The following is a 19,969-nucleotide window of genomic DNA, read 5'->3' on the forward strand; positions in this document are numbered from 1 at the left end:
ATTGACTCGTTTAACAGTACGTAAAGAGCATTTTTCTAAATGGAGGTTTATACATTAAAACAACGTATAAAAAGTTCGTTTTTCTAGAAATTTACCAAAATAAGTCACGAGATCAGAACTATTATACGATGAAAGCTAACTTAATTTGAGAAATATTTTCATTTGGAACCATGTTTCTATAACCCTTAGATCAATAGATTTTCAGTGTGCAGTTTTTTTTTGATAACCCCAGTATATAAAACTTAAAGCTTAATTTGATTGAAAGTTTAAATACTAACGGCATTATTTTTTAAACTTATCACTTTAATTTAGCTACGTTTTTGATATAATTAGAGATAATAGTTTTTAAAAATAATAATATTAGAAAAGGTTATCATCGCTAATAGATGTTTGAATATAATTAACTAGAAAAATCACTAGTAAGAAGAGTGAAATATGATTTTAAAAAATAAAGTTTTTTTTTATGGATGCATCATGTATTTAAAATTTAGACTTTACTTTTGAGATTGCCCATATATATATATATATATATATTATTTTTTTAGAAATAAGAATTCGCTTTAAAGACAAATAATATTTATTGAAAATAAATTAAAATTTTAAAATAAAGAATTTCCTTGAGGAAAAATAAGGAAAAAACAATTTTAAACATATAGTAATTAATGCTTTTAAAAATTAACAGCGTTTTAAAAAAATAATTAAATATTTTTAAAAACAATTAATGCTTTTTTTAAAAATAAATAATATTCATAAAAATAAGAATTACTTTAAAAAATAATATTAAATATTCTTCCTAAAAAAAATTTATTTTTAAAAATAATATCCTTTGAAAAAATAAATAATTCCATAATGATTCCACAAAAAATCAAAAAAAAATTTGAAAAAATAAATTTTTTCCTTAAAAATAGTGTTATTAAAAATAAGAATTCCTTTTAAAAACAGGAAATTCTAATAAAGTGAAAAAAAAGCATTTATTTTTAAATTTTTAGAAAATAAATTTTGTTTTTAAAAATAAAATGTATAAAAAATGTGTGTTCTTGATTGCTAAAAACATAATTCTGTAAGTTCTTCTTTCTGTTTCGAATATTCTAAGTGTATGATCTTGTAATCTCTTTTCCAAGAACTTTCCACAGTTCAAAGATACATGAAAATGTGCTGTAAAGATTACAAACAAACTTCTCGAATATGAGGAAAGCCTCGTCCTCACTCAATATTTTGCTCTTTATGCTTCATTGGCAATAAAGCCTTGGCGTAAAGGCTGTGTGTGATGAATAGCGCCGAGCTAGTTCACTAGCTAAGCAGAAGGGAGTCATAAGAGGCTTCGAGTCGAGGGGGGTAGATGAACTTGGATCGTGGCATGAAACAACTGGGTCATGAATCTTTTGGGGGCATAATACATCGGTAAATTCTATTTAAAGCCACCAGGAAACAATTGAAACTTGCATTGACATCTAAATAGAAATATACAGTTGAACCTCGATTTAACGAATTGATTGAGGTCGATAAATTCATTTGTTAAATCGAAACAATTCGTTAAATCGAATATCAATTTTTGTAACGAGTATGGTATAAAAATATCGAAAGCAAAATACCCTTAGATATGCAGATATGAAATAAAGAAATTATTGTTTACCACGAGCGTTAAAAATTATAAGTTATGCGTTAGGAGATCAACTTCAAAATGATCTAAACTCTTTAATGCTACTTGCTCTTAAAACTTAATCTATAATACATACATATAAGTATTGTCACTCATTTGGAGAGAAATCCTTAATATTGTTTTGTTTTGACTTGTTTGTTTTGACTTTTCAAGGTTCTTTGTCGATATTTTCTAACTTTGTTCGGACACCATCATCAGCCTCGTGAGACAAAAAATAATTTTCAAAGTGCTCCAAGGAATGTCATCTTTTTCAATTCAATTTCCGTTTTTTTGTCATCTTCACTGCTTTCAGAATCTTCATTCTTTTTCTGTTCACTATCGCAGATACTTAGATCTGCATCGCAAGACCATATTCTGTAAAATTTCCATTACAAGGATTACGAATTTACTACATTACGATATTTTTCCCAGCGATTGTTGTTTGTTAAATCAAAGCTAAAAATGACCTGATTAAATGGGAACTTTTTAGCTCCATTTTCGTCGGGACAGAAAAAATATTCATTAAATCGGAGAATTTGTTAAATTGAGGTTCGACTGTAGTTAAAATTTAAGATCTTCAGGCAGTCGGAACTTAGATTATGAAATCTCTTTACCAATTACGTGATGACAAATTCTACTTGTAGCAAACAGAAATTGATTTCAGCTTGTATTTCCATCCATCACAGCACTAAATTTGTAATTTAAGCATTTTAAGTAGTTTGAAAATAATCAAAATTTTAATCAACAATAAATTTCCATTGGCAATTAGTTCTCTGATCACGAAATTATTGAAACTTTAATAGTCATCAGCTGAGGAGCTTCAATAGAGATTTAAGTGGTCTAACTATACAGAAAGGCCGAAATTTTGATAGCAACATTCTATAGATTGTCTACGGTAAAAACTCCCCCCACCACAAAGTCTGAGGCCGTCTGTTACTATGGAAACAAGAATAGCGCATTTCAGGGAGGGTAGCTTCTCTTCACTCTAATGTGAACGCAATAGACCGAAGAAAAAGATTCCCTTTCTCTCGCTGACCGGAGCCAAAACCTATCCTAAACAGTGACCCCACACCCCTACTTGAAAAAGTTATACCTCGTTACCATAGTCACCTCGACGGGCCCAGACGAATGGCTAGGGGAGTTTCTACTTTAGACAAAATATACTCTCACCGGCTCGACAGAGAATTAATAAAAACAGTGTAACTGTACGATTTTTGAAAGGGAGTTTCATCAAATACTGCTTTACTAAAAATTTTCATTTTTATACTTTACATAGTGTCTTGTTCAAAAGAATTGACCTTTCTTAAAATCCGCTATATCTTAAAGAAAACAAGTTATAAAATTTCTGGAGGAATTTTTTTTTACATGGATAAAAAATCTATATAATAAATTGAAGGATTTTTTTAGTCTATTAAGCTCATAAAACATATTTTTACGTGGCCAAATAATAAAGTAGTTTTACTAATATAATATACACTTCTCCTCATTATATTTTAAGTAGCTTTGCTCTAGTTTCTTAAAATGCAAACATTTTTGCAAACGCTAAAATCATTTTCTTAAACACGCATTTTATAAGAAATGTCCGTTTTTTAAGCTATGTCTATTTTTTTAATTCCGTGTTTTGAACTGCCTTCATATTTCCAAATTCGCATTTTAAGCTAAGTCGCATTTTGGTCAATGTCTTAAATAGAAAATTCCCTAACGTAAGACTGTGGAAAAGGTATCACAATTAAACGGATTTATAACTTTTTTACTTAGAAATATTTTTCTTTCAAGTTTTAAATTTTACAAACTGTCTTCACTTATTCAATTTTCAAATTAAAGCTCATATAACATTCAAAAAAAAATTGCTAATGCATAAGGTATTTACTTTTCTATTCTATCAAAACAATAAATAAATCTCAAAGTCAAAAAATACATTAATATTAAAATATAACTGCAAAAGAAGCATCATAGTTAAGAGATATTTTTACGAAATCATTTCCATTTTTTTATGCTTACAAATACCTTTTAATATATATATATATATATATATATATATATATATATATATGTATATATATATATATATATATATATATATATATTTATATATATATATATATATATTTATATATATATATATATATATATATATATATATATTTATATATATATATATTTTTATATATATATATATATATATATATATATACACTGGTTGTCATAAATTAAGGAAAATTCACAAAAATCGCGATAACTCAAGAAATTACACATGGAATTTTATGAAACTTACCCACAATATACAACACATAGTAAGGTATTAAACAACATAAAAAGAAATTATCAGACATTAATAGTAGTATAGAAATTAGCACATGTATAAAATAAACAAATTGGAAGTATCGGTTTGCAATAGAAAAAGTACCTTTAATATGGAATATGATTGCCTCTAGAAGCAATACAGCACAAACAGCGATGTGTGATGCTTTCAATTATGCGGTCTATCAGTTCAATAGGAAGTGAGAGCCATTGCTCTTGTAAAGCAGTTGCAAGCGTGGCAAGGGTCTGAGGGGGCGGATTGATGGCAGATACACGCCTCCCTAGAGCATCCCAAACGTGCTCGATAGGATTCAAGTCCGGGGATCGAGCTGGCCACTCCATGCGAGTAATTGTTTCCTGTTGAAGATAATCATCAACAATGCGAGCTCTGTGTGGTCTTGCATTATCGTCCTGTAACAGGAAGCAATCACCAATTGCCCCGGCATATGGGCGCACATAAGCATCAAGGATGTTGTCTCGATAAACCTGAGCATTCACGGTTCCCCTTGGAAAGACATGGAGGTATGTGCGCCCTCCTAAGGATATGCCTCCCCAAACACAGACACTGCCTCTTCCGTATGCATCTCTTTCACGGATGTTTGATGGATGATAACGGGTCCCAGGTTCTCTCCATATCAAATAACGTCTACTGTCACTTTCTAGACTAAACCTGGACTCATCCGTAAAGAGAACAGGCCTCTATTGATCTGACGTCCAGTGGACATGTTGTCGGGCCCACTGCAAACGGTCTCTCCTATGGCGTGATGTGAGCGGCACGCAAATGGCTGGTCGTCTCGCATACAGACCACCTTCGTGGAGCCTTCTGCGCACAGTTGACGTTGACACCAACCTTCCGGTGGCTGCAGCAAGAGAGGATCTAAGATGTGTCGGAGTAGCGGTTCTATTCCTGCGTGCACTTAATGTCAAATATCGGTCATCGGCACTGGTCGTAACAGTTGGCCGTCCTTGACTGAACCTCCTAGATGCCGAATCTGTGGTTTGAAATTGCCTCCAAAGTCTATGAACCACAGATGGACTCACATTTAGCCATCTGGCCACTTCTGATTGACTCTGCCCTGCCTCTAGTCTCCCGATGACTCTCCATCGTAGTTCTTCAGGCAAATGATGCCTAGAGGTCATTATTACGAATTGGCTATCTCAGATTTTCAATGTCGCAATCACAGTAAAATTTGTGTGCTTTCTCTCAAACTTGGACTTTTATGCTCCAGGCAGATGACGTAAGCCGAGTGCAGCGCCACTAATTTGCATATTGCAATTTTACTCAGCTACTCTTAGTGGACAACATATGCAAATTTTGCACGGTTTGGCTTACTTTTGAAAGAGTTATCGCTATTTTTGTGATTTTTCCTTAATTTATGATAACCAGTGTATATATATATATATATATATATATATATATATATATATATATATATATATATATATATATATATATATATATATATATATATATATTAATTTACGTCGCACTAGAGCTGCACAATGGGCTATTGGCGACGGTCTGTGAAACATCCCGGAGGATGATCCGAAAACATGCCATCACAATGCGGGGGATGGCACCCCCGCTTCGGTAGCCCGACGACCTGCGCGCAAAGTCGAGCACTTTACGGTAGCACAGTTTAACAAGGACCAATACCGCACACCCTCGGTCCCTACACAGATTGATCCAAGTGGTCACCCACCCGCACACTGACCGTAGCCAGTGATGCTTGACTTCGGTGATCTGCTGGGAACCGTGTCTAAACGATCAGTCCACTGCGGGAGATATATATATATATATATATATATATATATATATATATATATATATATATATATATATATATATATATATATATATATATATATATATATATATATATATATATATATATATATATATATATATATATATATATATATATATATATATATATATATATATATATATATATATAATTCTCACAGGAGGAAAAATAAATGAGTCCAAGGAATGTCTATATCATGAAAAAAATAAAATGACTTCGTCAAACATTAAATTAATACTGCCGAAAAAAGAATCGTATTGAAACGTTTCTAAATCATTTCTAATTTTTTTTTTCATTTAAATATTCTTTCTGTTTAGAAATTGCTTTCACTTATACGATCTTCTAATGAAAGCTCAAAACTAATTTTCCTAAAATCACTACTCATTAGGCAGAAAGTACTTAAAAGGAAATTTCAAACAACGATTTTAAACATTTAATCATGATTTAATCTTTCTGAAGATCTTAAGAAAGCTCTTCTTGTTTGGTTATATGATCCGATTCTTATAGAAAGTATGTTATTAAAAATGCCTAAGAATATATTAGAAGCATAAAGTGGTACATTTTCACCCACAAAGGAGATTTATTCTAATAAATGTTATGAAACGTAATCCTAAGATTATAGGTTTAGGGAGAAATGTAATTTCTTAATTATCCCCATAATCTTTGAAACTTTCGTTAAAGATGTACTGTTTCTGAAAATTTTCAAAAATATGTCATGACTGGGCCATGAGAGAGGTAATTAACTGCTTAAAGAACAAAATTTTGAAAGAGGAATAAACCATATTTAAAGCGATAAAAGCTTAAAATGATTACAGAAAATTATATGTTAATTAGGGAGTTAATTTAGAAGTTATTTTTAGACCAATTTTAGAAATTGCTCCGAGTTGTTATCGTAAATTATCATATTTTTTTACTTCTAAATTTTGCAGTGACTCATTAAATTTCATATCTTTAGAATAATTGTTCTAGCTTGAAATCAAACTGATAAAATTCGTGGGATTTGGATGGACAGGGTAATCTGAAATAACAACCAAAGAAGTTTCGTCAAAAATCAATAAAAAAAACTATACTCCTTAGAGTCTCTCTGAGTGTCTCATTTAAAAAATGCTATTGAAATATAAAAAAGTACTTTTGAGGAAGTGATATTGAAAAGATTAAAACCTTTGTAATTGCGTTGAGAAAGAGAGAGGAGATTTTAAAACAACAGATTTCGGTGTTTTAACCCGGCTTTCTTCAATAGTGATTTGTAGCGTTTTTTTTTTATATATATATATTTTTTTACTTACATATTAGTTTGTGGCATTCAATGTGTACTCTTTTTTGCTTTATTTTTGGGAATTGCATGTTAAACTTGGTGATTATGATACACCTTTCATAATACGTATTTTCAACTTTTGAAAGTTCCCCCCTTTTCATTTAAAAACGCAAATTTTAATTTTTATCGATATCGTTTATGAAATAAGATCTCTTAAAAATGGAAATGCAAAAAAATTGTATCCAATGTTTTGGAAATATTTTAATCCTGTTCGCATAGAAAGAAGTTAGACGTGTAGCGAACCAATTGTGCGCAAAATCTTCTACCTCTTCATTAGATGATTACCGTGAACTTCTACACACTTTTTCCAACGTTTTGGTTTACCCTGGTGACATAGAAAGAAGTTAGCTGTGTAGTGAACCAGTTGAGCACAAAATCTTCCACCTCTTCATTAGATGATTACCGTGAACTTCTACACACTTTTTCCAACGTTTTGGTTTACCCTGGTGACATAGAAAGAAGTTGGCGTGTAGTGAAATAGTTGAGTACAAAATCTTCTACCTTTTCATTAGATGATTAATGTGAGCTTCTACATACTTTTTCCAACATTTTGGTTTACCGTGGTGACATAAAAAGAAGTTGGCGTGTAGTGAACCAGTTAAGCACGAAATCTTCTACCTCTTCATTAGATGAAAATCTTGCTCCCCCCAATGCCACGACCAGAAGGATGTATGGAGGATGTTCAACTGTTTCCGCGTGTAATGCCTGTAACTTTTATTGCGCTACTGCTGCTTTATGAGGTGTCTTGCTTCAAGAGCACTTTGTAGATCGGCATGCTGCGTCTTTTGGACTGATAGGCTGCTTTGACTTTCTCTGAAAGTTCACAAGTCCCGCAGTGATCGTTTAGACATGGTTCCCAGCAGATCACCGAAGTCAAGCATCACTGGCTAAGGTCAGTGTGCGGGTGGGTGATCACTTGGATCAGTCTTGGTATGGACCGAGGGTGTGCGGTATTGGTCCTCGTTAAACTGTTCTATCGTTAATCGCGTGCAGGTCGACGGGCTACCGAAACGGGGGTTTTGCTTCATAGCGACTCAATAATCTTTGACAACTGTCTTTCCTTGCATCGTTTTGATTTGTGTTCAAAATTCTAGGCACCTACGTTCCTGAGATTATTCAATATTCTAAATCGCCCTTAATTATACTTTGCATACTTCCGTAACTCATCTGGGTTGCAGTACTAATTTCTTAACTTTACTTCGTCAGTCATTATGAATAAGGTCACGAACTTAGTCGATTTTCTCAGTTGTAAGACACGTTCTTGGTCGAAGAGCATGAGATAAGTTTTAAACTCCTTCACATCCTTGTTTAAATAACTTGATCCATTAGCATGCTTGAATCCTCGGCAGAGTGCCATTGCCGAACTGTGTTTGTAATCTGCGCAAAGTTTCAAAAGGTTTGACATTTTATTTTGTTAAAAATTTAATTATTATGCATTGTGCAACTGCATTAGGAACGTTAGGCTCACTCATGATTGAAGTTACTAAAAACGATAATAATAACAAAGAATTGAACTCAGCCAAATAACTATTTAGACTCTATTGTTGTTATGACAATGAAAATAAAAATCTTCGACTGCAATTAAAAAAAGTCTCATTGATATTTGATCCACCTACGTATTATAGATAAACCAGCCAACGCAGAAAACGTAACAAGGACGATCATGTTGTTCTTACCATGCATAATGACCATAAAAATACCTGATTAACTCAAGTTTAAAGGAAATTGGATAAATAAGGATTAATAAAGCTCATTTGCAAATAAATACACTTAAAATGTTGTAAGAAAGAACAGATAAAAACAAAAAGGACGGATTGCTTCAGTATGTGAAGAACTTTCTTCAGTATCGAAGCATCGAATTAGAATACGAAATTCAAAGATTCAAGAGAATGAATCTCAATGTTTCTCTCTTTCCTTGGTTTTTCAAAGCAGGTTTATTGGTTTATTGATACAACTTTCATTTGCAGGCATGTGAGCTCAATTAAATATTTTCAAAACAAACATTGAAGTAGGTAGGTACTTTATTTACATCGCTCTAGGATGACCATAGGATGATCTCTGACGATGATCCGAAGACGTGCCATTACAATTTTTTGATCCTCTGCAGAGGAGATAGTTCCCCCGCTTTGGTAGCCCGACGACCTGTGCGTAAAGTCGAGCACTTTACGGTAGAACAGTTTAGCGAGGACCGATACCTTTGCACCCTCGGTCCTTAAGCAAACTGATCAAAGTGGTCACCCACCCGCTTGCAGACAGCAGCCAGTGATGCTTGACTTTGGTGTCCTACTGGGCAACGTGCTCTTAGGAACGGGACGATAATTGTTGTTCGGGACGATAATTTTATTGTTTTTATTGTTTTATTGATACAACATACATTTGCAGGCTTGTGCGCTCAATTAAGGCTTGTATACCTTTGTCAAGTAAAAGAATAGATAGGGTTTAAAATAATCGGTAGTTAACACAGCTCTTTTTTTAAAAAATAACCTTCCAAATCATTCATCATGGGGCCTCGTGGCCGAGCTTTCTTGTAGTACCGCCAAATGCTCTGTAACGTGGAGGTAGCGTGTTGAAATCCCGCCGTAACCTTGGATGTATCTTTGTAATGTCCTTCTCTAATTTACTGTAGCTTGACAAGGTCTTATAGGCTGTCTTTGTAATGAGCACATGATATGCCCGTATATGTATGCGTAATAATAAAAGAAATTAAACAAAATAGTATAAGTCTTCACTAAGATACATCCAAGATTATACGGCTGGATTTGAACCCGCTTCCTCTACGTAACAAAACGATTGGAGAAACTGAGAGATCGCTCGGCCAGGGAGACTCCATTTAAGCCTTTATCAACTTCAAGTAATGGTAGTACTTTGATTACGTCACACTAGAACTGCACAGTCGGCTATTAGCAACGGTCTGGTAAACATCCAAACGAAGACATGCCATCACAATTTTGATTCTATAGAGATTGAATGATTTCAACGCTTTGGTTGCCCAACGACCTGCACGCGAACTCGAGCACTTTATGGTAGAACAGTTTAACGAAGATCGATACCACACGCCCTTGGTTCCTTCTCAGTATAGTCAAAGTGGTTAGCCACCCGCTCACTGACCACAGACGGTAAATCGTGAGGAACTGGGTCCATGTCTTATGATCAGTCCACTGCGGGTCCTGACGTTAACAATTATGTTTTTTTTTCAATTTAAGACTCTTGTTTCTTTTTATTAAATGCTGAAGTTCTTCAAGAAATTTAAGGGCATTGATCTGTGACCTTTACGGGACTTTAATTTCTACACCTCTTTAGTGGTCCTGATGATGGGCAAAAATAGGCAACCGGAAATGTGAAAAACTTAAAATTTCAAATGTTAGTTAAATTTGTATCAGCTTGTTGTTGAGAGGCGATTTATTGTATTGAAATATTTTATCCAGGAGTTAATTTATTAAGAAGATTCTTCATTTTTAAATTTATCATTTAGAAAACTTGCATAATGTTCCAACCATATCTGAAACTAGTGTTCAGTTTTTTAATGCATTTCTTCAAACGTTCTGTCTATGAAGTTAATAAACTAGTTTCACGTAAGTAAAAAGTTTCGAATTTCAATTCGTTATAATTCATTTACTTTTTAAATCAAAAAAATTCAACCAAAAAAAAAAAGTTCCTCTTTTGAAAAAAAAATTATAAATTGCTGAATAGTTGGTATTGAATGTAGAATTTTTAATGATTTATATTTTCTTTTTATAGTATTATTTATAACTTTTTAAATTAGTTAATACTCATGAGCTTTATCAGGAAAAAATTGTGTTGATGTTTGTTTTGACAAGATAATTATTTCGTGAAACCTAAAAGATTAACTCAATCTCAAACCCATAATGTATTTTTATAGTTTTATATTTATAGTTTTATATTTATCATAGTTTCCCTTCATAAAATATATACCGGGTGCTTTAAGAAAAGCAATACAGTAAGTTAGCACAGCATCTTTTAACTTAACTTAATCTGGTGTGCACCGTTGGCTCTGTTAATTTTAAAACAACTTATTAGTCTATTCATATAATAAAGTAATAGGGTTTCTTTATGTAGTTTTATGTTTATCAGGATAATTTCAATTTTGAGGAAATAAAGTATTTTTAACAGAGCTTGTGTATTATACTCTTCTCGCAACTTAATTTCCAAAGCCTAAAATTCACAAAAATGAACTCTTACTCTCTGTTTCAGAAAATAATTGGAGATTAAATTTTATATTTAGTACTTATTTTTGGGTTCTTAACTTCTTGCCAACCTTAACTTAATATTCAAAATGAACATTTTAAATGCAAATTTAAATTTTCTGGAGTAAGCGTTATATAGTCTATGCATAAGTGGATGTAGTTTTTTTTCAAACTTTGCATTGATTTTTATAACATTCTTCAGAGATCAAAAATAGCAAAAAGGAAATCATTGCTAACTGTGCTATTTTTTTTCTCCATTAAATGGAGATAACGTGATAACTTGAAACAATGCTAAGAACAACTAAAAAAAAAAAAAACCAATGAAATCTAAATAATAGTTTCTTTACAAAAATTTTCAGTTGAAAACAAATAATTTGATATTTAAAGATAGTGGTATGGAAGAAAAATTGTTTGAATTCTACCTAAAGAAAAAAGTAAATGGTTTTTAATGCTAAACAAAGATTTAAAACCAGTTTAATTACATATTTCTAAATATTTAATATTCTTATAAGAGCCGTGGTGGCTCAGGGATAGAGCGTTCGCCTTCCAATGAGGTGGACGATACTAATCCTGCATCTGGCTTGCATCAACCACAGTGCTGACGTTAAATATCCTCAGTGGTAGATGGTTTATGGATTAGAGTTCCCTTGCAGTTAGGCTAACCGTGGAAGGTTTCCTCGCCATGCAAAGCAAATGTGGGTTAGTTTCATCAAAAAGTCATCTACGAAGGTTATACGAGGGTAATAACTGTAACGACGGTTATAAAATAAAATATTCTGATAAGCTGAGAAAAAATTAAAATATTTTGCAGATGGTTAAAATATTTAAATGGTTTAGTTATCAACTCACACTAGAGCTACACTTGAAGACTATTTTTGACGGTTATAATTTTTACTTGATGATTATCTGAGGACAATATGCCACCACCATTTAGATGAGAGGACAGATGGAAGTAGTTATCACTTGATTAATCTATTAAACTATCTTACTAATCTATTGTACATTTGACACTGATATATGGCAAAAGTTCATAATCTAAATTATTAAAAATATTGAATTATTTAAAATTTTAATTGTTAAAATCTTAAAAATATGCTGCATAAATCTCAATATTTCTTAAATTTTAACTTCATTAAAAGTCTAAAACTGTTTTTACGTAATAAATAATAAAATAAACTTTACAATTATAGTTTCGAAAAATTTTTTTTGAAATGTTTTTTATCCATTACAGGTAATAACTGCAAAGATCAGAATTATTTAAAATTTTCTGAAAATGCTTGGGACATCGACCATTATGTTTTTCAAGTTAAAAAAACTAACTTTCTGCATGATTTTATTAAAATAAATGGCGATATGGAGCTCAATGGCAGAATCGAAGGCTTAAAAAATATTAATATTATCCGTTACAACTATTGCTACGATGACAGAGTCCTATGCATGATGGCAGAATTCGAAGCAAGTGAATTAAGGATACATTATGATGGAATTATAAGGCTTGCAAGCATTGGTCTAGGATTTCTTGTGAGAGCTATTTTTAAGAATGTAAAAATTCAAATTAAATTCAAGATTTATCCACTCCAACGTATAACATTCTACCTCGATGAGGTAAGGATTGATGATTTGAAAGTAATAGTCAGTGTTTCTGGACTGAATATAATTAGTTGGATGATTAATTTAATAATTAATTATGCCATTAAAGTAATATCTTTCATAATTCTATGCGTTATAGAGTTTCACACCAAGTGTTATTTAAATAAAACTTTTTCGAAGCTTTATTTCTCTCAAGATTATGTACTAGAAAAGGTTTACAGAAAGTTGAAAAAATATACTTCGGCAGAAATTGAACCTTGTTTGAACTATCTAGCTGAAATTGAGATTGCACGCGAAATATTACTTAAAAAAATCAAGTTCGGACCTACATCCCATTTTTATAATCTTATTACTGGGCTGTTCGAGTTCAATAAAGCTTTTAACAAGGCTGTCATAGCACAAGAATTAAATGAAAGTTTTAAAGATTTCCCGTGCAACGCTTTACACTTGGAAACATCTGAATTGGATCTAAGTTTCCCCCAATCAAGTGAAAGTGAATCTGACACTAGTTCTTCAATAAGTAGCTATTCTGGATTTGATAATTGTGGTCAAGAAAATACAATAAATTCGAATGAAGGAAATTCAAAAAGGGATTCATACTCGACTGAAACTGTCTCCACCTTCAGTGGATTTAGTTCCGATTATGGACATAGTTATCATAATGGCTGGTGAAGATGTCGTCCATTTGGAATCTCGGCTTCAGAATAATTCTCATGATGGGAGTACCTTCGTGAAATTTGAAATGAAGTAAAAACCTGGGTGAGAACTTTTTTACTCAAATTCAGATGACATCGATGATGACATTGTTACTCCACCTGAAAGCAACATCATTATTGAAGATATTATTCAATCTGAGAACTTGAGCGGAAAAAAAACTCCTGAATTTGAAAAAATTATGCATTCAATTTTTGAAGTTTCTCGCTAATTAAAGCCACAGTTCATTTTGATGAAGATAAGAAGTTTGGATTAGAAAACAAAATAGACAAGACTCTGTGTAAAACAATCGTTTCATTATTTGAAATTTTGACATCTCAAGCAATTTTGCAAAACTAAAAAACCACCGAATCAGAAATCCCTAAAAAATTTAACTCCCATTAATAAGATGTCCGCAATCTAGTGTTTTCAAAAAGCAAACTCAATTGTTTATATATTACTTAATGATTTTTTCTCTAATTTGTTTGGAATTTATTTCAAAATTAGAATGCTAAAAGTTAGTAAATTTTTTTTCATTCATATATGATAAACTATCCAATATTTAGAACTCTGATACTCGAATTTTATAAATTTAGCGTGTGTCGTTAAATTTCATATTCAGCAAGCCTAAAAAGAGTATATTGTTTTGCTTAAGAGGCCTTTAACCTGGCGACGTTGCATTTTAGGTTAATTTTTCGATTTGAATTTTCTTCATTTTTTTTATTTTAATTATTTGCCAACAAAATTTTGATGCAGTACTATTTGACAGAACCTTTCAAAACAGATAAAAAACAACACTTTATCAGGAAATAAGTTTTAGAATTTCCATGGAATATTCAACTATAACTAAAAATGATGGTATTTGTGGTTTTTTAATCAGTCCTTTCAGTTTTTAGATTTTTTTTAAAATTAAAATTAATTCTAGTTTAAACTGACAAAAAACAGATTTAGATAATTCTTACGACGTTCTCTGCACAAAAACAAAGATGTTTATTGAAAATCTAAAAGCAGACAACCGTATACCATTTAACTACTTTTCAAAAAATGAGAATTGCAGAATCGTAATGGTATAATCTTGTCAGAAAAAAATTAAAAATAATCTAATGCCGCACGCGTTATATCTCAAATTCCGATTGTGTGACGGCCTTTATACTTTACAGGTAATAAAAAGTACTGTCTAATAAAGGTTCATCATTTTATTTGTAAAAATTATATAAAAAAAGGTTTAAAAATATATTGAGAACTTTCCGTCTTGGTCTTCATCCCATCGATCCAGAATTTGATGTCAACTATTTATTGTGTTTTTCATCATCTGTTTGCTTACAGTTACTGTTTTTCTTAAATATTTGCTTTCAAAATATATTGAATAAAATAAGTATAATCCAAGAACAATACTGAATGTTTAGTCTCTTTGACACTAGTATTAAACTGGATAGGAAAATATTATTATTTTGCAATAATCATGTGCTTGCTCTCTAACACAGATTCCTAATTAGTAAGATTCCTAAGGGTAAATAGAAATGAGCTCTGAAAGTTAAAATATAATATTAGCTATTTAAAAACAGCCTTTTGGTGAGAAAGTAAAGAGGTACTTCAATGCATATCAAAAGTAGTTAGTGAAATTTAGAAAAATGAGGAAATTCCCAAAAAATCTGTTTCTAAATAACTTTAAAATTCCTTTCAAGATTAATACTTTCCAAGGCTGGTCTAAAAACTCCTCTTTATAATATTTTGTTAATTACATACCATACCCATCTTGCATGTGTTAAAAAAGGTTACTTTAAACTGATGTAATGAAATTCTGTAATATATGTACTATAAAATTTTCAACTTTTCAGAATCAACTTTTTATGTCCTCGTTTGGAATCTACTTAAATCTTGAATTTGGGGTTTTCTTAATGACTTCGACATGCTTGAACCTTGTTTCTTTAGCAAGTTTTTTTTACTGGAGGTTGTGGAGATAAATCATTCACCTTACTCATCGGAAAAAATTAAGCATCCCTTAATATACCACATGTATTAGAGTGGTTGGTAATTAATTAGTCACAAAGGAGCAAAAGTATGCCAGACTTTTTGTTAATTAAACTGAAATATTTGTTAAGGGAACTAGGTTTTCCCGAAGTCACCATGGAAACTGATCCTAAGTCAAAGGTCAAAACTGGTTTTACAAGAGCAACACCAGATTAGATTCCAAAATTTCATTTCACCGTGTACGTAACCCAGAGTTAACCTGAAAATATTCTCGGTCAGAGTAACCACGCATGCGCAGTAAACTAATATTTATATACTCCCCGTTTTCACGGCTGGCATATTTCTATATTTATTATTGGACGATTATAATTTAGTCGGAGAACTAGAATTTTTTAGAAAAACTTGAAAATAGAAAGCCATGAAACATTGAAAAGGTGAGAATAAGTCCATTCGATGATTTAAATCGATGATTAATTCGATGATTAGTCCAACATTTAAATTTTAAAAAGAGATTATGCCTCGATAAAGAAAGTGTTTGTACGCTGATTTCGATCACAGATAAAGACTAAGAACAGTCATCTACATTAAATAATGCCTTATATCTATTAGAGCAAGTACTTCTTGCACTACTTTATCATGCTTTCAGCTTCTTCTCGGAGATTGTTTCCAGGTGAGACAGCCAACAGTATGCAGAGTAATTCTTTGAGTCAGCAATGTCCTTGCCTCAATGCGCAAGGACTTTATTTTCTTCCCAAAGACAAAAGAAGAATGTGAAGAGGTGAGTGAAGTTTATTTTACTTAACTTGCTAAAACCTACAAAGCAAATAATGTCAATAAAAATTAAGCACCTGTTCAAAAGTAAAATTTCTAAATTATATTTGTCTGTCAATTACATTCAAGATAATACTTGAGATAATACTCAAGCAAATACTTAAGTTATCTTAATTTACAATCATTTCTTATAGTTAAAGTAAGAGGTCTTATATTTAATTGAAAAAAATATGTTTCGCATATTGTATAATCATCAAAAGTAATATAGCTTATACCTCTGTGAATGTTATTTTTTAATGCATCTGCTAAATTTTTGTTTATTAAGTGATGTAAGAAAACGTAGTGGTTGACATAATCATAAAAAATAAAGGCAAAATCAAAAAGCTTAAAGTTTGTAAAAATTTATCAATTTGCATTCTAATACTTAACTATTAATTCATATTTTATTACATTAAATAATTTAATTTATTATAAGAATTGTTATTAAATTATTTCTACACAAACGGAAAATACTAATTTCTCTGTTTTTAAACAATCATACATTTGCTAGTACTATATACCTTCACATGGGAATAGTTTTTTAAAGATATTTTAAAAAATATCAATGATTACCGAAACATGAAAAGTTATGTTGTAAACATGTAGCTAAAGTTGAAGGCACTAGCATTATTTTGAAATTTTTTCCTTCGAAATGAAATAAATTTTAAATTTATTTAGGGAGTTGATAAACTGTGTCGAACTGAACACGTTGCACGCAGGAAGTTGGCTAATTTGGCAACAAGGACAGCCCAAACAAAAGCGGGGAAAAAAAACTTTTTTTTTTTGCAAACCATAAATAAATCACAAAAAATTAAGTAATTTGAAACTATAATTTTTAAGTTTTGTTCTTTACGCACTATTCAATATTCAATTTATAGCTAGACATAAGTTATGAACAATCTTAACATCCATTTAAATAAGTTTCTCCCACTTTTCATACTATAATTAAAGTTGAACTCCAATTCTTGGGAAAATGTTGCATATGTCAGAAAAAATTTAAAATTTTAGTAAAAAAGTACTTGGTTAATGAAATATATCATAATGTAATGTTATCAAAAAATGATTAGAGGAAAAAAAACTCACATTTCTAACACAAACATGGGGCTGTCTCAATCTCTTTACCCTCAGGCCTTCTTTATAAGCTCTGTTCTTTTTACAACTAAAAATACAAGAATTTCTCTCACAATTGAGAGCAATAAAAAGTACTGAAGCTTCCCCAAAACATTTAAACTAAAATTACATAATATTCATAAACTTTTCTTCCCCTTAGGTGTCGCGAAAATTTCTCTGTATAGCTGGGTTTCCTGGAGTACTGGGAGCAATTGATTGCTCTCATGTGAGAATTCTTCCTCTTGGAAGATTTCAGTGTAAAAAGTGTTTTCTTTCGTTAAATGCTCAGTCTGCGATGTAGATTTGTTAATAAGAAATGCTATGGCAAGGTAGCCTGGATCTGTGCTCGATAGCACAATTTTCTAATAATGCTGCCTGCTCGACCTACAGACAGAACCAATTTTTAGGAATTATATCATATAGGTTATAATGGCTATAGCTGTCAGCCCTTTTTTTAATGACGCCAGAATTGGGATCTAGATCACCTGCGCAGGGAGGTATGCGATTGCATTCGTATATTTTAAAATGATTATTATACTTTAAAACATGATTTTATTTTACTAACGAATAAAATCATTTCATATGATATGTTTTATAATGAGGCAATAAATTATTGCCCCCTAGATTTTAATTATTTACTCTAACAATTAAATATAAAAAAATTTATCATTTTGAAGCTTATCACTTTTCGATAGATATAGTAACTATTACACTGTTGAATAATATGCTGATATTAGTAATGAAAGGAATTTATCTATTTCTCTAATTGTTCTATTCTCCGGACTATTTTTAATGAAATCAAAACATTTAACCATGTAGCGATTTTCAAATTCTATACTAATGTGTTAGGCAGATGTAAGGGGAATCTCACAAAATCTTTTATATTTAACCTCAACTCAAGATTGATTGGCAGAAAAAGACTACCGATTGTATTAATCTTTTTTATTCATTTAAAAACGATTACATAAGATAATTCAGTTTTTCAATGTTCGAAAATGTACATATTTTTGCATGGCATATACATAACGTATTTTTTCTTATTTCAATGAAAGTGTATGACTAATTATTATCCAATGTCACGACACTTGAGTATCAAAATCAATTAATAAACTAAAGATGAATCACTTTAAACATTGAATTTCCAACGAACTTTTGGCCAGATTATACTGATAATAATGCGGGGTTGGCTTTATTTTTGTCTGTATTATTTTTCGATAACTCTCAGGATTTTGTATCTCTTTCAATGCTTCTAGCATCCATTAGCAAGTATGCATTCACTGGAAATTTAAATTTCTTCGTGTTAGGACAGGGAGTTTTTTGGTGCCTATGCCTTTCAGTCCAACCATTGAAAAATGTTACAAAAATCTATAGAAACGGATGCTTGAAACAAACTCTTCGATTCTGCAAATGAGATTTCTAATAATCTATTAACATAATATAGGCAATGTACCAAATTCACTATAATCATCTGGCATGACAGGCACAATGTATATCATGTTAAATTAATATTGATAGAAAGAATGTAATAAAAACAGCTGTAATTAGACTGGGATTTTGTTTCAGATACAACAAAGCACGTGTATTTACCAGAAAAGTAGTCGAGGGGAGCTACGGAATTTTAAAGAGCAGGTTCTCTTGTCTTAAACTGGGCATGTCAATAATAGTTGCATGTTGCGTTCTTCAGAACATTGCCTTAAATTTAGGTAAGTATCTTTCTAACCTTCGATCCTTTTAATGATTTAAATTTTATATATTAATTATTGATGTGATCAAAGTTCAGGCTGTTATGCAAAAAACAGATTACATTAGTAGTGAATTATTTTGAAATAAGTTGCAATAAAATATAGTAAAGTATCAAAACTTTCACTAGATAATTAATTTTAAGAGTTCAACAAGACTTATATCTACAAGTTATCAAGGCTATTAATTTTTTCAAGCTTTTACCAATCGCCTAGTGTCTATTGGAATTTGATTTGAATATTGGAAAAAAACTGAATTTTAGTCGCCATGTGGCAGTCTTTAAATTTATAGAATTGTAATATGCTGCCAAGAAAAAAACAAATTCTGTGTAAACTTTTTATATTTACAATGTATCGTGCTAACTTTTCAGCGCTGAGTTGTGTTAGTTTTAACACACATCAAGGCAGAAAATGTTTCTTCAAGTTACCTCAAGTAGTGATTGTATTAAAAACAGCAACATTGTAAAATTTTGTAATAGGTTTACCATAGCAAAAGATTTACCGTAAGGAAAATGCAGATAAAAAAGTGTAAGCAAAAGATAAATGAAGAAAATTTTTTAGTTACTGAACCTTTTTAATTTATTTTCTGTAGGTAATGAAGGTGTAGGTACCACCTATGGATACAGAGATAGAAAAATTGCTGAAGCATCTAAAGATACCAAGAAATTATAACCTCGCGCTCTCACATTGGCTTTTCTAAATAAAATGTCCTCTTTTCAAGTTATTTTAATTAATATTTGCCTTTTTGTACTCAAGTAAATAAAATTATGTTTCGTTTGTCAAACTTA

General features: G+C 31.2%; 1 protein-coding gene across 2 annotated transcripts; it reads left to right on the forward strand.

The window, feature by feature from the left end:
• The first annotated feature begins 10,341 nt into the window (after nt 1-10,341).
• On the forward strand, nt 10,342-19,969 carry LOC107437644 (uncharacterized). 2 transcript variants are annotated; one of them, XM_087154572.1, is made up of 4 exons: nt 10,342-10,635; nt 12,500-16,300; nt 19,006-19,145; nt 19,774-19,969. In XM_087154572.1, the coding sequence occupies exons 2-4, from the start codon at nt 16,236-16,238 to the stop codon at nt 19,851-19,853; spliced, it is 285 nt and encodes a 94-aa protein (XP_087010698.1). In that variant the 5' UTR covers nt 10,342-10,635; nt 12,500-16,235; the 3' UTR covers nt 19,854-19,969. The 2 variants fall into 2 exon arrangements, with proteins under 2 accessions (XP_087010698.1, XP_015905210.2); XM_016049724.5 differs by lacking the exons at nt 19,006-19,145; nt 19,774-19,969 and having other exon boundaries at nt 12,500-14,943.

This window comes from Parasteatoda tepidariorum, chromosome 11, assembly GCF_982258835.1.
Source record: "Parasteatoda tepidariorum strain Cologne lab strain chromosome 11, Ptep-v5.0, whole genome shotgun sequence".
Lineage (NCBI taxonomy): Eukaryota > Metazoa > Arthropoda > Arachnida > Araneae > Theridiidae > Parasteatoda > Parasteatoda tepidariorum.